We start from the raw sequence: 9022 nt of genomic DNA, 5'->3' as shown, positions 1-9022 counted from the left end.
TGTTATTGTATTTCGAAAATTCTTTCAAGATTAATGTATTTTTTATTTGAGGTTTTTTAGTGCTAAAAGAATGAATTACTATTTGAGTTCTTTTAAGACAAATTAATGGTTTTAACGAGAAGTATTTTTTAATCCTTCATTTATCAAGTATTTTTGAATTTAGTTCTTCTTCCGAATTTTATTTCATTTTTATCATTCTCTTTAATAATTTTTCGTGTGCATAAATGATTATATATGACCATAATTTTATGGAAATTTAACCACAGTCAACACTTAACAATGATTAAATACCTTATTTCATTCATTTATATCATTAACCATCCACGAGATAATGTAATTTAATTGATCATTAATTTCTTTAGACAAAGTTAACCACATATATTTTTACGTGTAAAAATGTAATTTAGAGTAAATTATAAACGATCAAAACCTTATTTCTTTTAATTTACATTTTCCACATTCAGATGAGCTCATGCATTAAATCTGGTAATTTTCAAACAAAACAACATTTATATATTTTTCATATTCAAATAAAACCATACATAACAACACAAGTATTACATTGAACCTTATAATTATAACAATACTGGTAGCATGCAACAGCTACCTCTTATTTAGCAGAAATCAATGCAAGTACAGACATAGTACTGCTTCAGAAGCAGGTGCAGTACGTCGGAAAGAACTTGGGGTAAGGTAGCATGTGAAGAGGTGGTGGTGGTATCTTAAAGGGTGGCAAAAAAAGTGGTGGTGCAGAAAATGGTGGTTTCTCAAAGGATGGCATGGGAAAAGGCGGTATCTTGAAGGGTGGCACGAAAAGTGGTGGTTTATCAGAGGGTGGGATGTAAAGCGGAGGCACAAAGGGTGGGGTTTTGTGGGGTGGAGGGTCGTAAAATGGTGGCTTATAAAGAGGGGGGTTTTCAATAGGGGTGTTGTAAAATGGTGGTTTCTGGAATGGTGGGGTTTTCCCAGCTGGGGTCTTATAAAAGGAGGGTGTTTTGTGAGTTGTCGGAGGGTTGTAAATGGGAGATGGTGGCTCAGATGGAGCGTTGTTAAGAGGTGGGTTGTTGTCAGAATCTGGAAGTGCTTGAGAGAGTTGAATCATGGCTGCAAAGAGGAGCACCAGGGAGCTTAAGGAAAGCATCGCCATGTTGTTCATCTCCTTGGTTGGTGAAAATAACAGACGACAATGATGTCCTTTTATACCAGTTTGGAGGGCCTTACAGTAGGTGTAATATCAGTAGGTGAATTTTTTGGATGGCAAAATGATATTTTAACAATTTCTTTGACAAGTGTCTTTATTTTATTATATTGTTTAAATTTAATCTAAAAAAATATTTAAAACAGATCAATCATAAACTGTCATGTGTGTTATTAAAAAGTTGTCAATAAAGAATTGTTAAAGAGACATTTTCCTTTTCGATATGTATGTTGTCTGATCTTTTTATTAGAAAAGTGAATTTTTAAACCTAACTCAATTTCACATAACTAATACATTTTTAGTCGATGTGACACTTTCTATATTTACTGTGGTTGCTATTGAAAAAGAAAAAACTTCTTTTAACAACACTTTTTTAACAATTTTTTTATAACGCATTCGTGTCAATTTGTGATTGGTCCGTTTTAAATATTTTTTAAATATAAATTCAAATAAACCAATAAAATGATGACATATGTCCCATTGTCAAAAAAGTTATCAAAAAATATTGTCAAAATATCACTGTCCATTGAAAAATGAACGTACAAAAGTCCATACCAGTGTGAATATATTTCAAACCCACTTAATTTCTTATGTACTTTTGGAAGGAGTTTACACCATTTTCTAGGTAATTTCAAGTTGATATAAGCATGTACAGAATAGTTTGCTTCTGAGATATTGCTTCCTTTAAGATTAGGTAAGTTCATTGTGGTTTGAATTATAAGTCTTGGCATTGCAGACTTATAGTTGCAGTAAAACTTTCTCTTAAATTTGTTGTTTTAGATTGTAAATACTGAATACATTTAGTAAATAAAAAAGGAAAATTATTATCATTGAGTACATGAGAAAAATTCAATAAAAGAATAACTTTTGTAATTTAAATTATGTATAAATTTTGAAAAATGATTTTAACTATTTTTTTTTCATGTGCTCTTTTATATATCACACCTTATATTTGATGAACTTTGTAGCTTTATACAAGTGCTTCTCATTCTTTTATATATTCAATTCTCACCTCACAATATATAGTAGAAATTATATAGATATATTTAAGCACGTGTTCCTATGGAACTATGTATGTAATTCTACCAAAAAAAGTTATTGTAGCCAAATTATAAAAATATGGAACAAGATAAGAGTTAATCAAGTATAAGAAAATACATAAAATCACATATAATATCAATAAGATATGTTAATTATTTTTGAAAAATGAATACTAATTACTTTCAGAAGTAGATCATAATAATTTATTTGATAATATCATTGACCGATATATATTAAATCTAGCAATCTCCTATAAATTCACGATTTCTTTTGTATATATATTATTTATATTATAAATTGCTATAAAATAATCTTATAAAGAAAACATTAAATATTTTGATTTATAAATATGCTTTTTTAAGAGTTGAGCTAACTCAACTCAATTATAATTAGATCGAGACGTGTTTCTAAATAAGACCAGTTCATCCCATCTCAATCCATTAAAGTTTAACTGTTATGAGTTTAAATTAAATTAAATTAAATTCAACATCTCACTTACATCCCTAAAATTGTTTTATTTTGCATTACAATCTTATTTACATTATGAATAAATATTTTTACATTTTATGTTAATCCTCTCATTTATATATCAAGTAGAGAAAGTATTGATGTTTGTTTTAATGATGTTTAAAAAATACTATATACTTTAATATTTATTACGAAAAGTATCACGAAAACTAATTTCCCCAAAAATACGAAGATTAAAATATCATTTTAGTTCCTTGCATTTTATGCATATCCCACTTGATCCTTTATGTTCTAAAATTCTTAATATTTTTATGTTTCAAATGTTACTAAAATTATTGTTCCATCACTTTATATTAGCTTCGGTACAAATAATAATTATTATTATCATTTATAGCTGTGCTTAAAAAAATAAAACATGCAAATAATAAAATGTCAGAAATAGAAAATTAACAACAACAACAAAAAAAACTACAATCAAAGAATATCCGTAGAATCTAATAATTCATTTATCAATAGCATGATCACCGTTTTACTAACATATTATGTCATTGTCATACAAAAGTTTGTTTCTTTTTTTCTTGGTAGTAATGTCCTTTTGCATATAAATGATGGGTTTTGATGACTTTTGTTAAGGATCTACACTCGTTGCCATCATCATTTGTCAATTTTTGGTGAGTCAAATCCTAAATCTAGCTAGTATATGACTTAAGTTATCTCGATGTGTTTGCTAGTTGGTCACATATTATATTACTTTCAACTATAAATCCCAAATTCATTATATTTTCACTTTTTAAAATAAGAGATTTAAATATTAACTACTACCCTTTTTTTTTGTATTTTATAACATCATGTAAAGCATAAACGGATGATATTCATTATTATTTATTTTTATTGTTGTATATCGTGATCTATTTTTTTTATTGATTTTATTATGATGGATGGGATTATATACATGAGACATAACACCATGAGTTGAACTCATATAAGAAAAAATGGTTTATGAGTTTTTATTATTATATATTGTTCAATTTTTTTAATCAATATTTGTCTTAAAGTTACACTCTTATTTTCAACATATATTTTGTATTGTGTCATGTTCAATAGTTTTACATAACTTAGGAGTTAGATACTAGAAACAGTTTAAATACTCATTTTTCTTTTCATCATTTTAGGTACTTTTTAAAGATAAAATTGTGATGAAACTTCAGACTCTAAAGAAAATAATACCTCAGAAGAGAATGATTAACCCAAACGATGTCATTCGACAGACTTGGGATCAAAATATTGGTCCATCTGTTAGAAGTGGGTTTTAGGCCTAACTCAACCCCACAAAACTGGCTTGTAAGGTGAGGTCTGCACCCCACTTATATATTATAAATTGGCCTTATCTCTAGTCGATGTGAGACTTCCAACACACCCCCCTCACGCTGAGGTATATACATCTCGAGCGTGAGATTAGATATTAATGGATGGTCCAATAACGGCCCAATAGCGGGTGAAACAATATGCCCAATAATATTGCTAGGATAGGCTCTAACCATAGCTCTGATAACATGTTAGAAGTGGGTTATAGGCCTAACTCAACCCCACAAAATCGGCTTGTAAGGTGAGGTCTGCACCCCACTTATATATATTATAAATTGGTCTTATCCTAGTCAAATTTGTTGTTTGTTGGACATATTGTTTCACCTATTAATAGACCACTACTAGATCACTCATTAATGTCTAGTCTCACATATGAGATGTATATATCTCGGCGTGAGGGGAAATGTGTTGGAAGTCTTACATCAACTAGTGATAAGACTAATTTAGAATATATAAATAGGTGTAAAGCTCACCTTACAAATTGATTTTGTGAGATTGAATTAGGTTCAAGGTCTACTTCATAACACGGTATCAAAGTCATTGTTAGAGTTTATTTTAGTAAAGTTTGTGTTTGTTGGACATATTATTCCACCTATTATCGAACCGCTATCAAACCATCCATTAATACTTAGTCTTACACACGAGATGTATATGTTTCGGTGTAAGGAGGGTGTATTGGAAGTTTCACATCAACTAGACATAAAGCCAATTTAGACTATGTACGTGGGTACAAACCTCACCTTGCAAGCTCATTTTATGATACTGAATTAGGTTTAAAATTTACCTTTAATATGTTATCAGAGCTATTGTTTAGAACCTATACTAGCGATGATTGATGTCACTCAATAAACTTGAGATCGAAACATTAGACTATAAGACAATCATCGATCCGTTAAGTCTTTTATTAGAGATGACCAATCATTCTTCTTAGATTTCGACTAGAAAACTTATATCTGTATCATAAAATATCTTAGAAATGTTGTCTGACTTTATAATGTCTCAACAAAGTTAAACTAATAACATTTTCCAAACTTTTTGAGTTAAAAGTCCTTTTGATCCCAATTCTTAGAATTTTATTTTTATTATAAGAAATCTACTATTAGCTAGCTTAGTTTATCATTTTATACGCACAAAATGTGAATTATACATCTATAGTGATGTAGACTCTCCTTGTGTGTAAAATAAGAAATGTTTCTTTTACTTGAAATGTGAAAGCTAAAATAAATTGGAGTAATATTTATAGCGGGAATTAAAGGCAAACTGAGTGCCACTAACAAATGTGGTTGAGATCTCTCTTTCCTTATGATGGTGGTACCGTATTGCAAAAAATTCAAACTTGTTAATTTGAAAAACTTAGTTTGATTTTATAACACGCTTTGGCATATTTACTCAGTGTTATACTTTTAGGAAAATTAAGTTGTGGAGACCGGCCCGGGTTAATATATACTAAAATCATTAAACCAAATGCTAAAGATTAAATATATTCTGACATTTTAATTTAAAAAATTAAAGAAACCTTAGTATAGGAAAATCATAATATGATTGATAAAGTAAAAAATATTTAAAAATATAGAAGAAACTACTTTACCGTAATAAGATCTGATATATAATTAGACAAAATTATAAACTAATAATATTTTTTAAAAGCAAATGTCATATGCATTTTGATATTACGTAGAACATTAATAAAGGGATATGTTAACAAATAAAATTTATTATTTTTTTTATCAATTATATTTAGTATGGAAAATACAATGTTATAACTTATATTTTATTAAAGTAAAATATATCATGTGATAATTACACAAAGAATTAACTTATAATTTAACAAGTTACCATAAAGATAAAATGTAAAAGTAAATAAAATATATTTATTTATATAAATAGTAAAAAAAACGTCAACATTCACCTCCACAATTTTAAAAGAATGTTTATTTGCTCTCAAACATTCATTAGACACTTAAAACTTATTCATTAATGATAATTGTATCACTCAAGAGCTTTATTAGTTAATTAAAATAACTTAAAAATATTATACAAAAGAACATTCTCATCATCATTACTCATCAATGTACTATAATGAGCTTTGTAATAGTTTATTTTCAAACTTTGTTAAATAATACACGTTTGTTAAAAAAAACACTCTTTTATGATTGACTATAATAAGTTCAACATAAATCTCTTTTAAATTTCGTAGCCAAACCTTCTCTTCCTCACTTCTCCCTGCACGAAAGAGAAGTTGCGTCATAAGTTTTATTCTCTAGCCTGAAGCTATGCTGGTGGGAGCTCTACAACATTATTGACCAAGACAAAGGCTTTCTTCACTCATGAGACAACTTTCTCTCCCATTGATTTCTACATGAAATTAGTTTGCTAAACCTTTGGTTGTTACAATGAGCATAGAAACTCAATTATATTGATGCATAAATGTCCTACTTAGTTTTGTTGAATCTGTTGTACGTTTGATACTTTGTATGTCTTAGTTTGAAATATTAATAAGATTTTGAAAATTGGGGTTGCGCAAAAAACCTTTCCAAAATTGTTAGAATAATATTCACTAAATGCATGAAATAAATTTCCGAACAACGTTTTCAAAACATAAAATGCATTATGAAAAGAGTTTTTCGAAATAAGCTTTTTCCACATTCTCATTTCTTTACAAAGTTCTCCCTTTCTTCTTTCTTTGCAACATGACAACGGTGGGAGCAATGGTTGTGTTGTACAATAAATGAGTATCTCACTGTTAGTGTGAGTGCATTTAGTAAGTAATGATGAGGTACAGGAAGCAAAAATCCAAACCATAGACACTATAATAGTTACTCTACCCACGCACTACCCATTCATTATCACCCTAATCTAAAATGCAAATAAAATTCAAAACGCAAAATCTTTAAATGACCATGCTGTGTAAGCCATCCGCACAGATCTTGGAATCAACGGCCTACAATGATTATGGCATTAAAAACTGCTCTATTAATTTAACAATTGCAGCACCCAGGACAAACAAAATGTGAGAAAACTGCCCCCAACAGCCTAATTTCCTGGAACAAATATGACTATACAATGTAACCGAGTTTATGTGTCTATCTTGAGAAGGGAATTGAGGGAAGTACTATTGAATCGCTGAGCAAGTCCTCGAATCACAAGAACAATAACATCCCGAATGTGTCGGGAGTGCACCATCAAGTCTGCTTCATTCTCACTGTCCACTACAAGCCTAAGACGGTGTTGATCATTTCTGAAAAGCTCCACCTGATACATTTAAAGATCAATACAAGAAAATCAAGAATATGACGAGCTGGATTTAAAATTATATAATTAATCATGGTAAATAAGTTTCCAAGTCACGAAACTTACATGAAAGGGAGGAGCATAACTACCACGAAGTTCCGTAGTTGGAAAAGAAGTCTTCGTGGCAGGCTTTACCACCTTTACCCTTTTCCTGTTAATTTCAAGGATACGTCTCTCGTATGTGCCCACTGATGAAATCTGAAAGAAAAATTATGACAATTGTCACCAGTCCCTTTTGGGCTTTTCCACCAATAAAAACTAAATTCATAAACATCAGATACTATAGAGTACCTTTTTTGAGTTTTGGTCTTTGTCGCATAATACCTGTCAAAAAAGTCATAAATGAGCTCATGAAGGATTAAAACTAAAGGTTAAACATCTCAAAATTAAGGTAAAACAAAACTTTAAAAGACCAAATTTTAGAGCAAAGCTATAAAAATTTAGAACAAAACTCAAAAAGAATGAATCAATGAGGTACAGGAAGACTCCGAAGTGAAGACACAGCAATATCTATCCAAATATATATCTTAACATTTCAGGTACTTGGTCAAAATGGATTACTTAACAAGGCTTATTAGTGTGGCTGTATAGTGCGTTACATGAATTTCCCAATCAGCATTACATTTGCAACATTGTAAATACAATAAATATCCCACCTCAAACTTCACTGATCCAAGTTCAAGGTTGTGCTTCACTTCTTTAAGAACATCGGGCTCTGCATTGGATTAAAGCTCATACAATGTTACGTTCTGTCTAGAAAATCGTAAAACAATGGTTAACTGAACAGTTCCAAACTATCCATATCATAAAACCAAAGAAGCAATATTGCAAAAGACAGTAGAAAATATAGAGAAAAACAGATATTCTTGCATATCCACTGCTGTGGCACCCATCGGGGTTGTGGCAGTTAATGGTACCCAAGGTGGAATATATATATATATATATATATATATATATATATATATATATATATATATATATATATATTCTTTTCAACTTTGAAACCACCTTTAAGTTTAGCTCTGCTCATTTATAAAAGAACCTACTTTTGAACACCCTTTCTGATACTCCCTCTTCTCTTAAGTGAAACCACAAAATGAGAACCCTAGAAATTTTCTTCTCTTATCATCTGCGATGGTGCAAACCCTTTAAATTGCAACTGACCACTCCTGCAAGCCTTCCATTTTTTTTTTGCATGTTTTCATCTGTTCTTGATTTCTTCAGACGATCTCAGACATCTCTTTTTTCTTACTCTTTATGTGGCTGCTCTTGTTCTTCAATCTTTTATCTATTCAATATTTTGGAGCTCTGTGCTTTGAATGTATCAAAATTATAGTTCTTGGTATTTTTAAGAACATAATTTTAGTTCTCTGTTTTTAGAATTCTTGAACAAGTTATCTTTCTAATGTTCGTTTGGGATGTGCTATTTTCTTGAATTTTAGTCTAGATTATGCCATTTTAAATTAATTTTCGCTGTTTCGTTTAGTTCTCTCTCTCTCTCTCTCTATATCTATCTATCTATCTATCTATCTATCTATCTATCTATCTATCTATCTATCTATATATATATATATATATATATATATGTGTGTGTGTGTGTGTGTGTGTTAGTGTATGCGTGCCTGCCATATTTATATGGTGGAATTTTGGCTCAGTGTC

General features: G+C 29.9%; 2 protein-coding genes across 3 annotated transcripts in view; both read right to left on the bottom strand.

The window, feature by feature from the left end:
• Positions 1–652: 652 nt before the first annotated feature.
• On the bottom strand, positions 653–1147 carry LOC106760080 (repetitive proline-rich cell wall protein 1-like). Its single transcript, XM_014643515.1, has one exon. The coding sequence runs from the start codon at positions 1145–1147 to the stop codon at positions 653–655; it is 495 nt and encodes a 164-aa protein (XP_014499001.1).
• Positions 1148–6660: 5513 nt separating this feature from the next.
• LOC106761888 (187-kDa microtubule-associated protein AIR9) overlaps positions 6661–9022 on the bottom strand; it is a 32705-nt gene continuing 30343 nt past the window's right edge. For both annotated transcript variants that reach the window (XM_014645487.2, XM_014645488.2), the window contains exons 34-37: positions 8020–8078; positions 7655–7687; positions 7430–7561; positions 6661–7324 (exon numbers count right to left, since the gene is read on the bottom strand). In XM_014645487.2, coding sequence (XP_014500973.1) covers positions 7148–7324; positions 7430–7561; positions 7655–7687; positions 8020–8078 — 401 coding nt within the window. In that variant the 3' untranslated portion in view covers positions 6661–7147. The remainder of the gene's footprint in view (positions 7325–7429; positions 7562–7654; positions 7688–8019; positions 8079–9022) is intronic.

This window comes from Vigna radiata, chromosome 5, assembly GCF_000741045.1.
Source record: "Vigna radiata var. radiata cultivar VC1973A chromosome 5, Vradiata_ver6, whole genome shotgun sequence".
NCBI classification, from domain to species: Eukaryota; Viridiplantae; Streptophyta; class Magnoliopsida; order Fabales; family Fabaceae; genus Vigna; species Vigna radiata.
This window is presented reverse-complemented; position numbering and strand designations above follow the sequence as displayed.

Excerpts from the sequence above, each read along its gene's own strand:
- LOC106760080 (XM_014643515.1), bottom strand. The coding sequence starts at position 1,147 with ATGGCGATGCTTTCCTTAAGCTCCCTGGTGCTCCTCTTTGCAGCCATG.